Here is a 22832-nt window from a genome sequence, read left to right on the forward strand (position 1 = left end):
AAATAATAAATACTGAAAATATGTTTTATCTTTCTTAGGATTTTCTTAATAGTATTTCCATTTCTTTAGCTTACTTTACTGTGAGAATATAATAGTATATAATACATAAAACATACAAAATATGAGTTAATAAGCTGTTTATGTTATTGGTAAGGCTTTTGGTCAACAGTAGGCTATTGGCAATTAAGTTTGGAGGAATTTGAAGTTATACACAGATTTTTAATCGTCAGTTCCCTTAACCCCCACGTGGTTCAAGGGTCAAATGTATAGTGCTTCCCAGCACGAGAACAGGAACAGCCCTACCTGTACTCCTTACCTGAAGACCAGAGGCTGAGAAGAGCCTGACACTCTCCAATCCACAAGGCATTCTGCATGAGTGAGCAAGAGATAGGACCATTAGTACCTAGCAGGCCTTCCCCAACTTTTCCCATCAAAGAGTCATTCACCTCCCAAAGGTAAGAATAAGGGGCTTTAATAAGATGGCAGATAGATCTGCAGGACTTCCCTAGAAGTAGGAAATTGTGGCACAAATATCAAACTTACGGATCAGGAAGAAGAAAAGCTTCCACCCTAAGCTGTGTAATGACCAACTGAGAAAAGGGGTGGGGAGCAGGCACATATGAAAAGTTTTGAGCTAGGGCGGAAGAAGAGTTTTGAAGGGGACGATGACAAACGTAGTTTTAGACCCACTGAGGTGGAGGGTGTCAGAAGGAGAGCCATGTGAAATGATGCAGTTAGCTCATGTGGGTGGAGAGGTCAGAACCAGAGACAGTCAGGAGTCATCAACAGAAATTATAGTGAAGTCGTGGAAATGGATGAAATGACTAAGGAAGAGAAACTAGAAAGAAGTGGAATCAGACCTTTGGAGACTGCTGCTTCCATTTGTGGACTGGAGAAAGAGAGCAGAAGGCAAGACCATGGAGGCCAAGTTGCGGGGGGGAGGGGAGGACCTACGGTGGGGAGCTCTAATTTAGTGGCTAACTGGAACAGTGCACAAGTGGGAGGTTAAGGAGGGTGAGGACTGTGGACTGGTGACTAGGAGACCTCCGGAAACCTTCCAAAGAACTGACTCATTATAGTGGGAGAGGCTAAAACCAGACTAATGGGTAGAAGAGGAGGAGGTAGGTGAAGAGAGGACAGCCGCTGTCCACAATCTTTGGAGAAATTCCACTCTAAAAGGGATGAGTAGAAATTCAATTAAAGCCTGGATAAAGGCTAATAAAGATCGCTTTGTCAGACGGGAGTTCCTGAGCAAGTTTCTAGGGGGATGGAAACAGCAGTGGGAGAGAAACAGATGTGAAGAGAAATTGAGAGGAAAGGGGAAAAGAGGGCATTCCCGGGCATTTGTGAGTTAGCTATTTGTTTCAATAAACCATGAGTCCCCCAGACTGGTTCTTTCTCCTCTAAGGCTCCTTTGGACTCTGCAGATTTACAATTGACCCTGACGGCCAAAACCGGTTTGGCTCAGTGGATAGAGCATCGGCCTGGGGACTGAAGGGTCCCAGTTTGATTCCGGTTGGGGGCATGTACCTTGGTTGTGGGCACATCCCCAATGGGGGGTGTGCAGGAGGCAGCTGGTCGATGTTTCTCTCTCATCAATGTTTCTAACTCTCTATCCCTCTCCCGTCCTCTCTGTAAAAAAATCAATAAAATATATATATATATATTTTTTAATTAAAAAATAAAATTGACCCTGACTAGTTATAATGGATCCCTGTCCACGGTCTCCTCCCCATCTGCCCTGGCTACTGACAGACACGGGTGGGGGGCGTCTGGCCAGAGGCTGTTATAAGACCCATGAAATCATTTGGTCCTTCGACCAAAAGGAACAGGCTAATTTTTCAGTTAACCATTCTGTATGGCCCTAGAATGACATTATAAACATCCAAATGGCCCTTGGCAAAAAAAAAAAAAAAAAAAAAAAAAAGGTTCCCCACCCTGGCACTAAAAGAATGATGATTTTTGAAGGAAAGATAAGGAATACCTTGGAATATAATCCAGGTTGTCTGTAAGCTTTTATTACAAACCTATGTGGAAGTGAGTAAATTACCCAACTGATAACCACACAAGGACATTATATGGAAATATTACCTCCTCAAAAACAGAAAGTTTATGTACAAATGACTCTAGCAATAAGTTATGAGAAATAAATCGTACTGATTTGGGGCTGGTGATCTACTTGTTGCTAGGTGAAGTTTTTTACTCTCAGAATTAAGTAATATGAAAGAAATTGAGAAGAATCTGAGGAAATGTGTTATATAGCCTGTTTATTTCCAACTGGTTTTTCATGACATACATGTTATTTGTATTGAAAGGAAAAGAAACTACATTATTTGGAAGAACCTACATTACCTAATGTACCCTTGTAGGTGATTTTTTTCAACCACCAGAATCAGGAGAGGCATCATGTGGATGGATCACTATTTCTTTTTTAAACTTTGAATTTTTGAAGGAAAAACAATTTTTTGCAATAATAGCAAATATTATTTTCAGCAAATATTCCTTGGGAAGGGCCTTTTTATTCATTTTCCCATAATGAAAACCTTAAAAATAATTTAAAGACATCATTATAAGAGAAAATATTTCAAATGGAATCATCCCAAATTGTTCTTTTAGCATTTTAGAAATTTTAGAGCCTAATTTCGGATTGTTCCCCTCTGGGGTGTGGAATCCATGATAATGCTGGGGGGAGGGAATGTCGTGTGGAGATTTTCTGTGCAGTGTGTGTGTGTGTGTGTGTGTGTGTGTGTGTGTGTGAATATTGCAGACTTCTCAAAAAAAAGTCTGAGTTTGAGAGTTTAAATTGTCAATATAATTGAATTCATCTACCCCATAATGCTTTGCAGACAGTTTTGGGAAAGTAGTCATTTGTTATCCACAGAATAGAATAGAATTCATTTATATAGTTTCCACATTGAGTGTGGAATTAGTCATGCAGCAAAATACTGAGTCATTTGGCCAGAAAATTTACTCATAGTTGTCTGAGCTGCCAATGGAAAACTTGAGAGCTGTTCATAAATCAAATTATAAAGCTCTTAGAGTTATAAATCATGGAGCAGCATTGTTCATTATTATTCAGATAGTATAAAACAGTTCCACCATTTCTAAGAATGGGCAATTTACAAAGCAAGTTTGAAAGTGAACTTGTTGCCTTCTAGATCCAACATTAGAATTTCCATACCAGTTACAAACATTTCTACATTCTTAAGTGAAAAAAGAAAATAAAAGTAAGGTGGAGGATTAAAGTTGCACAGTAATTATGTTAGAATATGAGATGTATAGCCCTAGCTGATTTGGCTCAATGGACCAGAGTGTCAGCCTGCAGATCAAAGGGTTCTGGATTCCATTCTGGTCAAGAGCACATATCTTGGTTGCAGGCTCTCCCCTGGTCTGAGACCCTAATCAGCACTCATGCAGGAGCAACCAATGTGTCTCTCTCACATTGATGTTTCTCTCTCTCTTTCACTCTCCATAAAAATGAATGGAAAAAATATCCCCGGATGAAGGGTTAACAAACAAAAAAAAGAATATGAGGTCAATAAAATCTTGACAAGTAATGTTTATGAATTAAATCTAGATTGTCTTAATAAAATAACAGCAACATTTAATAGCTAAATTTCTTACAATAATTTTTAAAAAATATATTTTATTGATTTTTTACAGAGAGGAAGGGAGATGGATAGAGAGTTAGAAACATTGATGAGAAACATCGACCAGCTGCCTCCTGCACACCCCCTACTGGAGATGTGCCCAAAACCAATGTACATGCCCTTGACCGGAATCGAACCTGGAACCTTTCAGTCCACAGACCGACACTTTATCCACTGAGCCAAACCGGTTTCGGTCATTTCTTACAATAATTTTTGTAAGACTTTTGCATTAAATATTTTGTGCTAATAGATTTGTATGATAGTGCATCAGTGTGCCGATTACCTGAAAGAATAATGTTGCTAAGAGAGCAGAGTGTACCAGGAGAACAGAGAATTGCGACCAGTAACTGATGATTAGTAAAACACGTTTTAATAACACACAGTTCCAGAGGTTATTGAATTTATTCAAATGCAATAACATCCTGTGGATCTAGTAGCCCCAAAATATTTTTTGGAGTAAATCAAAGAAACAACACTAAATTGAAATATAGTAAAGTTTATATTTCAAAGAAGAAAGCCAAAAACCTAAAGCCTGTTATTGCTGGTCCTATTTCTGTTCTTAACCTGGAATTCATAGCCAGATTTCTAAGAACCTAAAATTATCTGTAAAAATGTGAGTGTTTTTTGGAAGGACAGGATCCATAGTTTTCATCAGGTTCTCAAGGGGGGGAGAGAGAGAGAGAGAGAGAGAGAGAGAGAGAGAGAGAGAGAGAGAGAGAAGGGGAGGGGAGGGGGGGAGGGAGGAGGGGAAAGGGGAGGGGAGGGGAGGGGAAGGGAGAGGGGAGGGGAGGGGAGGGGAGGGGAGGGGAGGGGAGAGGAGGGAAGGGAAGGGAAGGGAAGGGAAGGGAAGAGAGAAGAGAGAAGATAGGAGAATGAATATGAGCCATATAAATTCATACAGATACCAAGGCTTCTGCAAATATCAAATCATTTTCTCAATCCATCAACATTAGCATCACCTAGGTTTGTGGTCGGCAAACTGCTGCTTGCAAGCCACATGCAGCTCTTTAGCCCCTTGAGTGTGGCTCTTCCACAAAATACCATGGCCTGGGCAAGTCTATTTTGAAGAAGTGGTGTTAGAAGAAGTTTAAGTTTAAAAAATTTGGCTCTCAAGAGAAATTTCAGTCGCTGTACTGTTGATATTTGGCTCTGTTGACTAATGAGTTTGCCGACCACTGACCTAGGTGCTTCCTCTAAGACTAGAGAAGTGTCTTAAGCGCTGTCAGTCAAGGATAAGCAGAGGAAACCATGGACTCTTGGCCTTTATAAGTTCAGGGACATTTCCCAAATGCACGTGAGTGCTGTCCATCCTAAGACTAAGTGGATATGGTGTTTTGTGAGTTAGTCATCTTGCAACTTTAAGCAGATTTGGGGAGAGACCAGTGAGATGGGGTGATGGTTCTGACCCTGGAAGGGAAGGCTGTGCTAACTATAATAACTAGGACCACTTCCACAGACTTCTGTCACAAGCACTAATTTGATTCCAAATTGCCTTTAGGCCAGTTAAATATTCCAATTTATATCTAAATGTTTTGGATAAGCCCATTCTGGGCCATAAACACAAGTTCTAAAATTTAGTCTTGAGCTCAGAGTTTGTAAGGGTCTCCATGCTCTTACAGCTTAGACTTAGAGAGAGGTAGAAGGACTTCGTATCAAGCTCCTGGAGATAATGCTAGATGTCCCGGTAATGTAGCACCCACTCTTCCTAAATCCTGTCCCAAGCCATAGCTTAGGGGGCTTTTCAACATTCAGCCTCCTACGGAGACCTGGTAGCTGGGGCCGTCAATCAGTCAGGATAACTTCACATTTACCAAGTGCTCAGCACCATAGACCCATTGTCTCCAGCTTCCCACAAGTGCAATACTGTGAACCTTGACTCTCCCACCACCATGTTCTGAGATCACATTCTCATTGCTGTGTGAGATGTCTTATTGCTGTGATCATACTCTCTCACATCATAGGCTGGTTATTTCATCATATGACTTTCTCACTCCAGTAGACATGTCAAGTTTCCAGGGGTCCTGATCTCTCATTCTATCTAGTTTTATTTCCCGCCCACCCCCCCAAGTTCCCTTTTGACCCTCAAGGCTGTGCAGGGTTTAGTGGCACAGTATTCATGCATTTTACAGAGAGACCCCGGCCCTCTCCACTGCAGTTTATAAACACCCCACACACCTCCACATGTTTGATCTAAACTTGTATGAGGGGAATCTAGGTCTATTTACTTCAGTTAGTAATTTTAAAACTATTATAAGTTAATATGTTATTAACATACCTAACATATCAACTCACAATGGGGGACTATTCTCATTATTTCACAGATGTGGAAACAGTCACAGAAATTTAACATAGTAAGTATTGGTTCTAGGGTTGTGGATCCAGACAGTTTGATTCTAGAGCCTGTGTTGTGACCTTGACTCATCTATATATATAAAAGCCTAATATCTAAAGTGTTCCCTTGGGAGTTCAACAGACCGGGAGTTTGATTGTTCACTGTGGCATGTGATGACCACTAGGGGGCAGTATGGGATGAAGGGAAGCCCTGGTCAGCAGCTGGCAGCCAGGAAAGGGAGGCCCCAGCCAGCAGCCGCTAGGGACCTTACCCTTGCACAAATTTCATGCAGTGGGCCTCTCGTCATCTAATATATTTGGAAGAGAGTCAGACTGGAAGACTATCTTGAACTATCTACTAGTATATTCCAAGATTTTACTTTAACCAATAAGTAAATGATAGGATTTCACTAAACTTTCTATCCTTTGGTAGAAGGTCAAGTTTACCCTTCCTCTCTTCTTATGAATAGGATGTACATTTGCCTGAAATTCTGTCTCCACCTGGCTGTTTGAGCAACTTCTCTGCTCTAGGATCACTGGCTTACAGCATTGACCCAAAATGCCACTGCTGTTGAGTCCCCTGTCTTTGACACGCCTGAACCTTGAGGCTGGCTTTCACACAGTCCGTTCAGTGTATCCTCCTTGCTTTATAACAGTCTGGGTTTCAGCGGGATTAAGTCAATCCATTCCATTTTCTTGGCCTTCCTTCCTTGATTAATACTTGCATTCTCCACCCTTAAGTAAATTCCTAGTTCTGACTTGTCCTACAACTGTCCATACCCAGGCTTGGCAAGACAAGTAACAGAGAGAAGATAGTCTCTTACCCTCCCTTCCTTTTCATTAATCTATGAATTTATTGGTATAAAAATACTGTCCCTCGTAAATATATACTCATGTCTTATTCTAATGACCTATACTTAGGAGATAGAGAAATGATAAAAATGTGAAATGTAGCTGACCATTTTTTAAAATGTTGCTTCAACGTGGTGCAAAAGAATATTAGAGCAAGAAGAGAAACTTAGTGGTAGTAGGTGAGGGGGCAAACCACTTAAGATGATTTATTAAGTAAATTATCTAATGCATCTCAGCACATTAATTATGTTTAGACTTAAACTTTTGAAACAATAAAAGTACAAAATTAACAGAGACATTGGTAAATGGTAACCAGTTATTTCGTTAATACATGATATTAATATAAGGTATAATGGAGTACATATTTCAAAGAGAAATTAGCTTGTCCTTTCATGTTATAATTGTAAGATAAATTAATGTTTGAAGGTTGAATTACTCCTGGTTATTATGCATAGGGATTGATTCTTACATCAAAATTATTACATCTTGTGAATTTTTAAAATTGGCCTGAAACATTAGTGTTTTAGAATATGATTACTTAAAGCAAAAAAACATGATGATCTCATCTTGCTCTCAGCTTTTAAGATGAATAAAATGTTCCACATGAATTAAAAAATCTAAAGTGGAATGTGATTTGTATGACTTGTGGTTATTCTAAAATAGAACTTTTAATTGATTCTTACTCTCCTTTAAGCTTAACTCTGCATTCGTGTTTCTGATAAATAGGTTAAAGACATGTAAATATAAGGTGGTGAGGGAATAGTTAGTATACTACAAGAAGAAAATACAAAAATTAGTATTGCTTTCTTTGTTAAAAACCTTCATTGTTGAGAATATTACAGATTCTCCCCTTCTTCCCCCCCCCCCCCCCCCCGCCATTGACCTCTCCACCTGGTTCCTGCCCCACCCCAGGCATTCACCACCCTATTGTCTGTGTTCCTAGGTAATGTATGTATGTATGCATATCAATTTTTTGGTTAATCCCTTCCTGATCCCCCTCCCCACTTCCGTCTGAGATTCATCAGTCTGTTCCATCTGTTCATGCCTCTGGTTCTATTTTATTCATCAGTTTATTTTGTTCATTTAAATTCTTTGTTCATTTATCTTGTTTTTTAGATTCTATTGTTGATAGATATGCATTTACCAGTATTGCCATTGTTCACATTTATTTATCTTTATTTGTTCTTCTTTTTCTTAAAGAAGACCCTTTAACATTTTATAGAATACTGGCTTGGTGATGCACTCCTTTAGCTTTTCCTTGTCTGGAAAGCTCTTTATCTGACCTTCAATTCTAAATTATATCATTTCTGGGTAGAGTAATCTTGGTTGTTGGTCCTTGCTTTTCATCACTTTGAATATTTCTTGTCATTCCCTTCTGACCTGCAAAGTTTCTATTGGGAAATTAGCTGACAGTCATTGGGCACTGCTTTTCTCTTGCTGCTTTTAAGACCTTCTCTTTGTCTTTAACCTTTGGTATTTTAATTATGATGTGTCTTGTGTGGGATTCTAAGTTAATCTTGTTTGAGACTCTGTGCTTCCTGGACTTGTATGTCTATTTCTTTCACCAGGTAAGGGAAGTTTACTGTCATTATTTTTTTCAAATAGATTTTTTTTATTTCTTGCTCCCTCTCTTCTCCTTCCAGCAAACCCCCTGATGTGAATATTGGTATGTTTGAACTTGTCTCAAAAACTCATACTCTCTTCATTGTTTTGGGTTCTTTTTTTGGTCTTCTGATTGGGTGTTTTTTGGTCCAAAATCTTGATTTGATTCTCGGCATCTTCTACTCTACTATTGATCCACTGTAAATTATTCTTTATTTTTGTTAGTATATCTTTCATTTCTTACTATTCCTTTTTTATGTTTTTTGATGTTGTCACTAACTTCCTTGAAATTCTCATTCAGATCCTTGAGTAGCCGAAACCGGTTTGGCTCAGTGGATAGAGTGTCAGCCTGTGGACTGAAAGGTCCCGGGTTCGATTCCGGTCAAGGGCATGTACCTTGGTTGCGGGCACATCCCCAGTAGGGGGTGTGCAGGAGGCAGCTGATGGATGATTCTCTCTCATCGATGTTTCTAATTCTCTATCCCTCTCTCTTCCTCTCTGTAAAAAATCAATAAAATATATTTTTTTAAAAAAGATCCTTGAGTATTCCTTTAACCATTGTTTTGAACTCTGTATCTGGTAGTTTTCTTCTATTTCATTTCATGTGTTTTTTCTGGCGATTTCTCCTATTCTCATTTGTGACATGTTTGTTTTTGTGTGTTTTTTTCCTCCACATTTTGGCTGCTTCCCTGTGTTTGTTCCTATGTATTAGGTAGATCTACTATTTCTCCCAGCCTTGGTAGAATTGCCTTGTGTATTAGGTGTCCTGAGAGCCCAGTGGCTCAGCTTCCCCAAGTGTGCCCCTGTGGGAGCTGTGTGCACTGTCCTATTGTAGTTGAACCTTGATTAATGTCGGCGTCACTGGGAGGGATTGACCTCCAGGCCAATTGGTTGCAAGGATCAGCTGTGACTACAGCTGAAGAACTGCTATGCAGAAGCTGTTTCAGTGGAGCTTTGTTGCTCACTGAGTCTGCCCCTTAAGTATGTCACTTTTAGAGGTGGTAGGGCTGTAATCAGGTGCAGTTGAAGTTGACCACGGGGTACAGTGGCTCTGAGGCCTCCCAGTAAGTGCAAAGTCAGCCTCAGCCTATGCCCTTCCTGGGGCCACCTAGCATGAGCTACAAAGCAATCTACAGATGGCTTCTCCTTGTGTTGAGCCTGGATGTACCCAGGAGAGGCCAAGCTGTGAACCAGGATAGACTGCTGCTAGCGATGGGCCTGGGCTCACTTATTGAGAGGTATGGAGCATGCTGAGGCCAGGTGCTGCTTATTTGAAAGCTTTTTTTTTTTTTAGGAACGTTCAAAGCATAAGTCAAGAGAAACCAGTTGTATGAAAAAGCCACTGGAAATGGCTTGGATGAGCCTGCAAGTAGGGAGGGGCAGGGTCTCAGGGAATCACCAGGGCAGAGTGAAAAGTGTGAGCCAGATTAAAAGAGATTCAGATATGGCTCAGTCCATCAGCTCTTTGGCCGGGAGATCTCTGCAAAGGAACAATGGCCTCTGCCAGCACTTCTGTCTGGGAGAAAGCTGCCCCTTCAGCTCTTGCCCTGATTCCAGGCAATTTGGTTCTTCCTCAAATGTCCCAGGTTCCTTTCAAGCTGCTGCCCCAGTGCTGGATTTCAAAGGGAGTGAGTCTGAGTACATCTGTGTGCAGGCCCTTTAAGAGGAACCTCCATGTCACTCAGACACAATCTCTGTTGGCATTTTTAGCCAGAAGTTATGGGGACTTCTCTTCCTGGCACCGGAACCCTGGGCTGGGGCTCTGCTGTAGGGCAGGAAAACCTCCACAGCCAAGATATTCTCCTGATTTCAAACCACCACATGTGGGTGTGGGACCACCTGGTTCCATGATTCCACCCTGAATCTCTGCCCCTCCTACCAGCCTCAGTGTGCATCTTCTTTAATTCCTTAGTTGTAGGACTTCTGTTCAGCCAGATTTCAGTTGGTTCTGAATGATCGTTGTTCTGTATTTTAGTTGTAAATTTTGATTTGGTTGTAGGAGGCACCAAGTATAGTGTTTACCTATGCTGCCATTTTGGCCCACTCCAAAAATTAGTATTTCTTAGAAAAGATTTTGGAGGCTCTAGAATTATAGGAGACCTTGTCCAGAGTCCCTCTAAGTTTTGCATCTACATTCTTGTGCAAATTTTCAGACAGTTCCACACATGGCTACAGGCTTTTCATAGACAATTGATGGGAATAGGTGACATTATGGAGCAGGTAAAGCTTGTCCCCATTGTTTCCAGAGTCTAGTTTCTGTGCTATTTTCTCTCTGCCAATGGAAGTCTTCTTCCTTAATACAGCAAGAAGAAAGTCAGCTAGTCACACTGTCTAATTTCAGGTAGACATTTAGCACCTGGCTCTCTTATCAGGTCAGGAGCAACAGAGACTGAGACAGATGATGAAGCTAACATGTGTGACTGGTGTCTTTGTCTGTTGGGAATGCTGTAACAAAATACCAGAGACTGGGTAGCCTGTAAACATCAGAAAGTTATTACTCACAGATCTGGAGGTTGGAAATCCAAGATCAAGGTGTTAGGTTCTGGTAAAGGCACTCTTCCAGGCTGCAGATTGCTGATATCTAGCCATGTCTTCAAATGGTAGAAGGGAGGAAGGATCTCTCTGGAGCTTCTTTTATGAGAGCACAAATCCCATTCATGAGGTTTCTCCCATAATCCCAAAAGATCCATCACCTACATAATATCATCTTTGAAGGTTGAGATTTCAACACATGAATTGGGGTTTGGAGGGAAGGACACATTGAGTATAGGGAAACCACGAGGAATGGTGCTGTACCTCTGGGCTAATCATAGTGAAAGTGTTACTAGTCCTAGACTCAAAGCAAGAGGGAAGAGGGAGCCAGGAGAATACATCTCCTAACTCACTGTCCTCCCTCCCTCAGATGTCCTGCCTGGACACCCCATTAGCTGAACCAAGCTGGAAAATGGACAAGGGAACCCAAGCACCTCAACCTCCAGGCTTAGGAAGCAGAATAGAGATGACTGGAGAAGGGAACTGGGCGAGGGCAAAGAGGGGATCTCCAGCACACATGTCAGCAGAACCACAGTCTTAAGAAGAGCTTGTTGAGCAGGTCAAGACTTCTGTCTCTGGAGGAAGGGATGACGAGGCAGAAACTTAGGCAAGGAGAGCCCTATTAGGGACTTAGTCAAATGAAAAAAGAAAAGAAGAAAACAAAACAAAACACCTAGGTACTGGAATTGGCAGAATCTGTTGCAAAGCTGACTTGACAATTAGTTTCTAATTTCTAGCTCTAAAGAATCCTTCTTTAGCCTGCTTGTGGGTGAGCAACTTGGGAGTGGTTGTCAGGGTCCACTAGGGACCCCAGTTCCCACATCTGGAAAGTATCAATAATTATATCTATGAGAATGAAATAAGTTTGTGCAAGTTAAATGTTTAGAACAGCACCTTAGACATGGTAAGCACTCAATAAAAATCAGCTATTTTTTATTCTTAAGAAGTCAGGAAGATGAATAATTTTACAATTGTAAAAAATAAGCTTTTCCATTTCGATCATTAAAAGAAAGAGAAAACCCTCTAGCTAAAAAAAAAAAAAAAAAAAAAAAAAAAAAAAAAAAAAAAAAAAAAAAAAGTCAGCATGAGGATATCACATAGGACAGTGTAGGGAGAAAAATGAGTTTCTTTTCTAAATAATAGCTACATACATGACAATGCATGATGTCACTGCTTACTCGTTAAATTTGCTCCAGGAAAATTATATCCACAAACTCTGGCCAGATAAGAATGATTGTTTTCTTTCCTTCCCCATTATGGAAAGTTGAAAATGATTCAGATGTATAGTCCCTCTAACATACTTAGCATTTCTTAGGCTCCTGCGTAGTCTTCCATCCAATCTAACTAATGCAGTCATGGTTTGGCAGCATTGCCCAACCATCCTAAAGTACATTGATCATCTTTTTAATCAGGATATTGCTGGAACATCTTGGAAATGGAAAATGTGTTTGACGTCATTTGGACATAAAGGGAGTAAAAAGAGTGAGTCAAATTGCTCCCTAAGGACATTAGTAAAACCTAGTAACTTCTATCTAGAAGTGAAAAACAGTGAAGAGCAAGCCATCCAAGCACTTGTTTTAGAGTGCTGTGGGTGCCGCAGAAGGCACCCAATGTTAGAGTCAATCAGATCTTGATTTCTCTTCCTCTAAAATATATATATTGGGTTTTGGTGAAGGCACTCATGGAGGAGGAATATCCATATTACTATTTTTAATTATATATATGGATATTCCTCTTCCATGTCCCACCATGCTTAGTGCTGGGCTGAAACTAGTAGTCCATTTCGCAGAAAACTTAAAACAGCCCCTGAGCCGAAATCGGTTTGGCTCAATAGATAGAGCATCAGCCTGCGGACTGAAAGGTCTCAGGTTCGATTCCAGTCAAGGGCATGTACCTTGGTTGCAGGCACATCCCTAGTAAGGGGTGTGCAGGAGGCAGCTGGTCGATGTTTCTCTCTCATCAATGTTTCCAACTCTATATCTCTCTCCCTTCCTCTCTGTAAAAAATCAATAAAATATATTTTTTTTTAAGCCCCTGAATGTTTAGAATGACATTGACACTATTTTCCTGGCACTTTGGAACTCACTTAGAGGGGAATCCCCAGTTCATATTCTGTATTGCAGGTGACCTTGTATGTCAATATGGTCCAAAACTGGAATGTATAGAAAGCAACCCAAAACACTTGAAAATTATGAAAGGGGACAACAAAATAGATCACAAACGAAAGAAATGGAGGACAAAAAGCGTCTGGATATAGAGTTCAAATCTACGCTTATAAGGTTTTTCAAGAATTTCCTAGAAAAGATGGATAAGGCCTATGAGGATATGAAAAGAGATCAACTAGAATTAATAAGGAGTCAACAAGAAATGATAAGGGATCAACAAGAAATAAAGAATACATTGTCTGAAATAAAAAATATTCTACAGAGTCCTAAAAACAGAAGGGAAGATCGCAAGAATCAAGTCAAAGATTTGGAACATAAAGAGCCAGAAGACACTCCTCCACAGAAGCTAGAAGGCAAGAGAATCCAGAAAATTGAAGATAATGTAAGAAACCTCTGGGACAACTTCAAGCGAACCAACATCAGAATTATGGGGGTTCCAGAAGATGAGAGAGAGCAAGATATCGAAAACATACTGAAAGAAATAGTGACAGAAAACTTCCCCCACCTGGTGAAAGAATTTGACTTACAAGTCCAGGAAGCGCACAGAACTCCAAACAAAAGGAATCCAAAGAGGACCACACCGAGACACATCATTATTAAAATTCCAAGAGCAAAAGATAAAGAGAGAATATTAAAAGAAGCAAGAGCAAAGAAGGTAGTAACTTATAAAGGAGCACCTATACGATTGTCAGCTGACTTCTCAACAGAAACCATGCAGGCCAGAAGGGAATGGCAAGAAATATTCAAGGTGATGAATAGCAAGAACCTACAGCCAAAAATAAGCTACCCAGCAAAGCTATCATTCAGAATCGAAGGCCAGATAAAGAGCTTCACTAATAAAAAAAAGCTAAAGGAGTTCATCACCACCAAACCAGAATTATATGAATTGCTGAAGGGGGTTCTTTCAGAAGAGAAAGTAAACAAAGATAAAAATTATGAACAACAAATACGTAACTATCAACAAGTGAATCTAAAAACCAAGGAAATTAAAAAAAATCTGATGAACAATATTAACTGTTGAATATAATAGAATCAGAGGTATGGAAGGGGAGTGAACTGACGATTCTTGGGGAAAAGGGGAGAGGGGGGCGTGGGAAGAGACTGAACATAAACTGTGCACCTATGGACGAGGACAATGGGGAGAGGGGAAAGGGCAGAGGGTGGGGTGGGAACCTGGTGGAGGAGAGCAATGGTGGGGGGGAGGGGGAAGGAACATTTGTAATAATATGAAAAATAAAAACTTATTAAAAAAAAAAAAAAAGAAAGATAAAATTTAAAAAGAAGAGCCTGCCACGTGGCTGGGAGCTTGAGGCAGCCTGGAAAAAAAAAAAAAAAAAAAAAAAAAAGAAAATTATAAAAGGGTATTTAAGATTTATTGTAGTACTATACTTGCCTTTCACAGTTTTTATTTAATTCATAATAGTGTTTATATTTAAATCCAAAGGCAGATGAGATACCTGAATTACATTTTGATATTCATTTGGATTTCCTTAAGCTTGGTGACTTTTGTTTCTTAGTATCTCAGAGGTGGCTTTTGAATTTTGGAATTTCTGCATTATTTTTTTCATTGATTTATTAAAAGTAAACCTACATGCATTAAGAATTTCTATTTTTATTAACTTCATTTGCTTTCTTTAGTTACTAACTTAGTCTTTCTCTGTCTTACTTTTTAGATATTATTTTTTTACAGTTTGGATGTTAGAGCATTATTTTCAAAACATGGCTTATAGCCCATGTTTTGAAATCAATTGAATGTGCTCTGACCAGCACTTTAAAAAATGAAATAAAATCCAATAGTTATAATTGGAACCGAGAAAGTGCATCATATGTAGTAAGGGTGAGTATATTTCATGAAATTTTGTTTTAGATATTTATGTATGTACATGTGTGTTTTAAGTCAAAATGTAAAATGAATTTTTTACTATGAGCCAATTCAAAGACATTGGCTTGTGTTCTTCATCCAACAGATATTGGATGTTCTCATGGATGTGGATATGTTTAAATTCACCCATATAACTAGCCAGGGAGTTAATGAAATGCTTTCTATCAGCAAAAATTAAAGAGGGGGAGATTACTAATTTTTTACTATCAGGAATTCATAGTGTTTAATTAATAGAATATTATTAACATCCCTTCTGAATTTGCTAACAGGCAAGTAATATAAACATAGACTTATCTGTTTATGGAAGTTATAATAAACAATGGCCTGAAATCTACCCAAAAGTAGTCATTATAAAAGAGATATAATATATTCATTCAGTTTCGTCTCAAGCAAATTCTTGATGAAGAAACTTGAGGATTTTCTCTTTAACTAAATCATATCAGCAGGAGAGAATTTTAGCATTTTGTTTTTGTTAACTAATGTTTTTCCAAATTTTTCACTGTGGTAAAACACATGATATAATTTAGCCTCTTAACCATTTTTAAGCATACAGTCAGAGGCATAAAATATGTTCACATTGTTATGCAATCATCACCACAATCCGACTCTAGAACTCTTTTCATCTTGCAAAACTGAAACCCTATACCCATCAAAAAATACCTTCCCATTCCCTCTCCCCCTACCCTGGGGTTATCTTCAACCCCAGCAAACTGGGAATTGAACCACAACCGGGCATGTGCCCTGACTGGGAGTTGAACCAGTGACCTTTTGGTGTGTGGGATGATGCTCAAATAACTGAGCCACACCAGCCAAAACCACTGAACAATATTTAATAGGTCCCTGTAAGCTAATAATGTTTTTTAGTTTTAGATAGTTGAAAAAAATAATATAAGAATAGCATATCATGATATGTAAAAATTATATAAAATTCACGTTTCAGTGCCCATAAATATATTGGAACCACACCCACACTTATGTGTTCACACGGTGCCTATGGCTGTTTTCATGCTGTGCCACAGATTTGAGTAGTTGTGACAGCAACCATATGGGTCATTCTCATCACTGTGCACTGCTGCTCAGTGTCCACAAATCACAGTGATGCAGTTATAATAACTCGATAGTGTTTTAGTGTCATGCATATTATAAATAATGTGGCATATATTTTATTTTTTGTGATCAGTGCATGGCAATCATGTTAAAACAAGAAAAATAAAGAGAAAGCCAGACTTAGTGTTTTAACGCTGAGTGAAATATGGATTATTTTGTTATAAGATTAGGTGGCAAAGCATTGTGTGTATTATTCAATGACACTATAGCTCTGATAAAAGAACATGATAAATGGCAACATTATCAAAATAAGCAGTCATTGCAATATTTCCAGCTTACAGGACAGCAACTGTCATAATAGAATTTTAAAATGAAATGTCACAGCAGAATTTCTTCTCAAAAAAAAAAAAGAAGAAGAAGAAAGAAAGAAAAGAAAAGAAAATGAGTTTGCAACCAAAATTAGTTTCTGAATGGTTCATTTGTCAGCTGAGAAAGGAATACCACCTACCAATAATGAATTAATTAAATCATGTTTGATTGCAATAGCTAAAGACATGTGCCCAGAAAAAATAAACTTACTTAAGACTATTAGCCTTTCAACAAAAGCAGTTGCTCAAAGAATTGAGATCATGAGGAACAACATACTAATTCATTAAAGAAATAAGGCAAATGTCTGAGTTTTTCCATTTTTCCAGCACTGTTTGTTGCAAAGACTCTTCTCATTTAATTGCCTTAGCAACCTTGTCAACAACCAATTGACTGCTCTAGCTGGTTTGTTTGGCTCAGAGGGTAGAGCATCCGCCTGTGGACTGAAGGGTTCTGGGTTCGGTTCCAGTCAAGGGCATATGCTGGTTTATTGGCTTGATCCCCAGTAGGGGATGTGCAGGAGGCAGCAGACCGATGATTCTCTCTCATTGATGTTTCTATCTCTCCTCCCCCTTTCCCTTCCTCTCTGAAATCAATAAAAAATGTATTTTAAAAAAACAATTGACCATAGATATAAGGGTTTATTTCTGAACTCTTCATTTTATTCTAATGATTTATGTGTCTATCCTTATGTCAGTACCAAACTATCTTAATTACTACAGCTTTGTAATTGGGAAGTGCAATTTTTCCAAGTTTCTTCTTTTTCAAGATTATTTTGGCCATCATGACTCACATTTAAAAAAGAAAAAGTTAAAGGTCACCTTGGCAATTTCTAAAAATATCATATATCATTGACTAAATAGTGTCAGGAGTGAACTTCGTTCTTGTGGACTTGACCACTGTCAATTCCATGCATTTTTTTTTAATAAATAGAAATTGAATATTTTAATTTTCCTTGCTATATAACATTTTACTATCTTAACAGTAGAAATGTTTTACTGCAAATGTTTTAACTCAAGGTCAACACTGACATTTTTGTGAATGAGAATGCCCCTCAACCACCCTTATGAAACACTGAATGGCTTTGGAAATTTTGGATTTGCTGCAGACTTTATAATATTTCTTAATAAATTCATTAACAAATTACAAGACAAAACAAGTATTTAATGCAAAACTTACAAGGAGGAAAAGCCATTCTAATAACAACTAAATTGTGGCTTACAAGTAATGTTAACCTATTTTGTACACGCAGCCTGCTGCCAAAAGTTGAAACAAGAAATGAAATGTTTACCCTGACTCAGATTTGCATTGGATTTGCTTTTCAAGTTCAAATTACAGCTCCACCATTGTCTTTCAGATGTCAATACAAAGGCAGAGGAAATTTCTATATTTTTTAAATATAGGCATACCTTGTTTTGTTTTTGTTTTTTTGTTTCATTTTTTGCACTTTATAGATATTATGTTTTTTACAAACTGAGTGTTTGTGACAACCCTGCATCAAGCAAGTCTATCAGCATTTTTTTCAACATTTTTTTCACAAATATTCAACAGTTTTTTTCACAACAGATATTTTTCACAAATATCTCCAATATTTGTGAATCAGAAGTAACAGTCTAGCCTATATATTAGTCAAGTACTATTTATGTATTTGAAAACCTCACATAAGTTTTCAGCAAATCACAATATACAATTCTGGCAAGACTGACTTAAATATTATTTTATGGTTAGGGTAGAGAATAATGGATTTCTCTTAAAATAGGTAAAAGAACCATGTTTTCTAATATAATTACTTAGTGTAATTCATTTGTTCATTTCCTGTCTCTGTGTCATTTTTTAAGTAATTATATTCCAAAATTTTCATTATTATCATTATATCTGTTATGGCGATTTATGATCAATGATCTTTGATGCTACCATCATAATTGTTTGGGGCACCACAAATGTACCTGTATGAGACTGCAGATTTAATTAATAAATGTTGTGTGTTCTTACTGCTCTACCAACCAGCAAATCCCCATCTCTTTCCCTCTAATTGGGCCTGTTCTCTGGGACACAATAATATTGAAATTAGACCAGTTAATAACCCTACAATGGCCGCTCAGTGTTCAAGTGAGAGGAAGAGGTGTACGTCTCTCACTTTAAATCAAAAGCTAGAAATGCTTAAGCTTAGTGAGGAAGGCATGTCAAAAAACAAGATAGGCCAAAAAGCTAAGCCTCTTACACCAAACACTTAGCCAAGATGTAAGTGCAAAGGAGAGGTTTTTGAAGAAAATTAAAAGTGCTACTCCAGTGAACACAGAAATCATAAACAACCTTATTGCTGATATGGAGAAAGACTCAGTAACTGAGTAGAAGATCAAATCAGCCAATTAATCAAGATGTGCTTTTTTAAAAATTCCATTCCTGTTAGTAGACCTGTGTTACAAAAAACAAAAACAAAAACAAAAAAAACTTGTACTTAATTATTAGTAGTATATATTCAGTTTTATAAATAAAAACTTGGGGAGACTTGTTCTTTTTAGCTCTGTACCTACGTAATATCCTTGATTTTACCTCTTGGCCTATAAAGCCTAAAATATTTATCATCTGACCCTTTACAGAAAATGTTGATTGACCTCGCTCTGGGTAAATAGACTAATGACATTTATGAAAAGTGTAGTTTTCATCTATGGAATGCTCTTCATTGTATACCCCTGATTTAGGATTGCTTTTGGAAAACATACCTAGATTTTATAGATTGATAAATTCCTAGAACCGTCATCTAAGCTAGACTCTGTGAAATACAACAGAAGCGTGTCACAACTCAAACACTCCCCACTGTGCACGGTGACCTGCAAACCTCATTTAGAAGCCTCAGCTATTATTCTAGACTACAAAGTACCTATATGGTGTTAGAAGGAAGGTCCTATAAGCCAGTAGGATGTTCTAGACCTCTCCTTACTCTGTCTGTGCCTCTTGGTTGCTGTATCTTTGAGATTATTAATAAAGCTTAATTTTAGGTAAGGTCTCTGATATTTATGAATCAGATATAACAGTCTAGTCTATATGTTAGTCAAGTACTATTTATGTATTTGAAAAGCTCATGTAAGTTTTCAACAAATCACAATATAAAATTCTGGCAAGACAGTCTTAAATATTATTTTATGGTTGGGGTGAGAATAATGAATTTCTCTTAAAATAGGTAAAAGAGCCATATTTTCTAATATAATTACTTAGTGTAATTCAGTAAAGAGTATATGTTACCTTCTACTCCAATGTCCACATATTTCTTGAGGTCCCTTTAAGCTCAGTCCTTTCTGGTGATAAAGCTTTATTGTTTATAATAAAATACCTTTTCATGAAAACAAACCAATATATGCAAGTGATAAGGATGTTAAGATCAAATATGCATCATCTATGTATCATCTGCAGTGAAAGTTAAATTAAATCATCTCAACCCTATTTGACCTAAGAACTACATTGAAAAATGATTATCCCTTAAAATTTTTCTAAAATGTATTGTTGCCTTTAAGATATTTTTACCCCATTTTTAAAAATTGATTTCAGCGAAGAAGGAAGAGGGAGAAAGAGATAGAAACATCAATGATGAGAGAGAATCATTGATCTGCTGCCTCCTGTACACCCCCTACTGGGGATTGAGATCCCAACCCAGGCATGTGCTCTTGACCAGAATCAAACCTGGGACCCTTCAGTCCGCAAGCCGATGCTTTATCCACTGAGCCAAACAGGCTAGGGCAGTGGTCGGCAAACTCATTAGTCAATATAGCCAAATATCAACAGTATGACAATTGAAATTTCTTTTGAGAGACAAATTTTTTAAACTTAAACTTCTTCTAACGCCACTTCTTCAAAATAGACTAGCCCAGGCCGTGGTATTTTGTGGAAGCCAAAGAGCTGAATGTGGCTCGCGAGCCGTGGTTTGCCGACCACTGAGCCAGGGCATGCCCCATTCTTTATGGTATAATTCTTATACCACGTATACCAAGAAAAACTTTAGAGTTTTTAGGGGGGGGGGGGGGCGGAAACCCTCAGTAATTCATATTGATCTACCTTGGAATATTCTGGTCCTGGTGAGATCTCCACTATTGTCTTTTTCCTAAAGATGTATAACTTCAGTCCTCTGAAATAGTGTTTGCATAAATTTATAACATTTCTACTTTGTCTTATAGACGCCTCATAACTGATTGACAAGAAAAAAGACTTGTAAATATGGGGGGAAATTAACTATTTTATTTTATAAGTGACAACTCAGTGCATATCACATTATAGGAACATTGCATCATGATGATGGTGATGATGAAATTGAAAGACTTTTACACTTGATCTTAGTCTAAAGGCCGAGAAGCGATGAATTGAAAGATTTTTGAGTCAAATAGAAATGTGTACTAAATTGGTCAGTGAGAGAAAGAATGATGGGAAACATTTAGTAAAAGTAATTTGAGCGGCTGTTGCCATTATGAAACATACAGTTGTAAATATATTATGTATCTTTTTGTTTTTGTTTTTGTTTTTAAGGAAAAACATTAACTTTGGGGCTACATCTGAAATAGCATCATCTACATGGACATTCCCTCCTACAATTTCAGAAAACCTCCGGTAACTAATTGATACAATGCAGACGACCTTGCAAACGGATGAAGTTACCAAAACCCAAGCTCTTAGAAAAGGAAAGAGGAAAAGGACGGAGACAATGGACTCAGAGAATGCCAACAGTGACATGGATAAAGGACAGGTTAGTTTTCTGTTTCCTTCATATAATTTTATTATTTAGCTCCATCACAATTCCCTAATGCCTCTCATAATGTATTAGTGCTTTCCCCTGTTCTATTAATTTATTCTTCCTTTTAATTTTTTACTCAACCAGGGAATAAAATTGCATGTTCTCTTTTTAATGTTGAAAAAATTGAATTTGAAACATACTCAGAATACATTTTACCTGCTTCCATTTAAGAATGGCCAATTATGCCATTGTTCAAACTTTCCATGGTGTTCTAAGAAATTAAAGATCAGCAAACTGTCAGAAAATACATTTTTCTTTCAAAAAAAACGTTGGAGACATTGGAATACCTCTTCTGCAACATGTTCTGTTTTCTTTTTCTAATTACATTTTCTAGCCCATCTTTATCACTAGTTCGGTCAGGGTGCCTTTCCTATTTTTATTTATTCATTGATTCCTTTTTGAGCTAAATTCCTCACTCCCTTCTCTTCAATCTATCAATGTGCTTATTCTGTGTCTTTTTATTTGTTTATCTTTGTAATACAAGTATTTGTGTATGTCTCCATAACACATAGTATTTTCTGTGTGTGTGTGTGTGTGTGTATATATATATTGTGTGTGTATATATATATATATATATATATATATATATATATGCTGTACATTCTCATGATTTAAAATATTTTCAGTCTTTTTGGGGATAATGTCTAGAGACATTCAGAATGATCCAGCATTTGACATACTGTTTTAGGCTATCTCCTATAATACAACCTATAACAAAACTAGGCTGTCCTGAACCTCTTGTAATGGAAATTTATCTTTATACCATGAAAGTTGGGAAGCACCAAAATCCACAAATGAAGGAGTTTAGGTCATAAGACCAAAAGTTCTTATGAGGTTGTCTAAAATGCAAAAATATGTCAGTAATGCCCATGGTGGTTCCATGTGTGTGAAATGTATCTGTGACATGACCAAGCATACTTTTTTGATTGAGGACCAGAAAATCACTATAAAAGTGTTGGAGGCATAAGCACAGAATCAGAAAGCTAAATTTAAAAATGAAGTTTTTTTAATAATAAAAAATAAAAAGGATATATATATCATACATATATGCAATATATGTATACACACACACACACACATGATATAAATATAAGCCAGGAAGGGATGACTCAATAGCAGGGGTCAAGGTTCAATTCCCAGTCAGGGCACATGCCCAGATTGTGGGCACAATCCCCAGAGGGAGGCATGCAGGAGGCAGGTGATCATTGACTCACTGTCATCATTGATGCTTCAATCTCTCTCTCACCTTCCTCTCTGAAATCATTAATACACACACACACACACACACACACACACACATATATATATATTTCAGAGGTAAACACTAAAAAGTCTCTCTCCCTTCCCTGTCTCCCATCCATACTATTCCCACCTCCTAACCCACTACTACAGATAAACCACATTTATTGCTTTCTTGTTATCCCTTTTGTGTTTCTTTATTCAAATAAAGCAAATATTAATATAGATATTCTTAACCCTTCTTTTGCACAAAAAGTAACTTACCAGAGATGTTGCTTTGTACTTTGCTGTTTTACTTATTTTGAAGATCTTTCCACTAATATGTAAAGATCTTATTCATTTTTACAGCTCTATGTTATTCCACTGCATGCATGTACCATTCTTTA

General features: G+C 37.8%; 1 protein-coding gene across 3 annotated transcripts in view; it reads left to right on the forward strand.

The window, feature by feature from the left end:
* Window positions 1–22832, forward strand: part of BEND6 (BEN domain containing 6) — a 52012-nt gene that overhangs the window by 3511 nt on the left and 25669 nt on the right. For 2 of the 3 annotated variants that reach the window (XM_084889137.1, XM_084889136.1), the window contains exon 2: window positions 20943–21159. In XM_084889137.1, coding sequence (XP_084745263.1) covers window positions 21040–21159 — 120 coding nt within the window. In that variant the 5' untranslated portion in view covers window positions 20943–21039. Of the gene's footprint in view, window positions 1–14805; window positions 14970–20942; window positions 21160–22832 lie in introns of all 3 variants that reach the window. The other variant, XM_084889135.1, reaches the window with a different exon arrangement.

The sequence above is a fragment of the Pipistrellus hanaki genome (genome assembly GCF_964339955.1).
Source record: "Pipistrellus hanaki genome assembly, chromosome: 7".
Classification (NCBI taxonomy): Eukaryota; Metazoa; Chordata; class Mammalia; order Chiroptera; family Vespertilionidae; genus Pipistrellus; species Pipistrellus hanaki.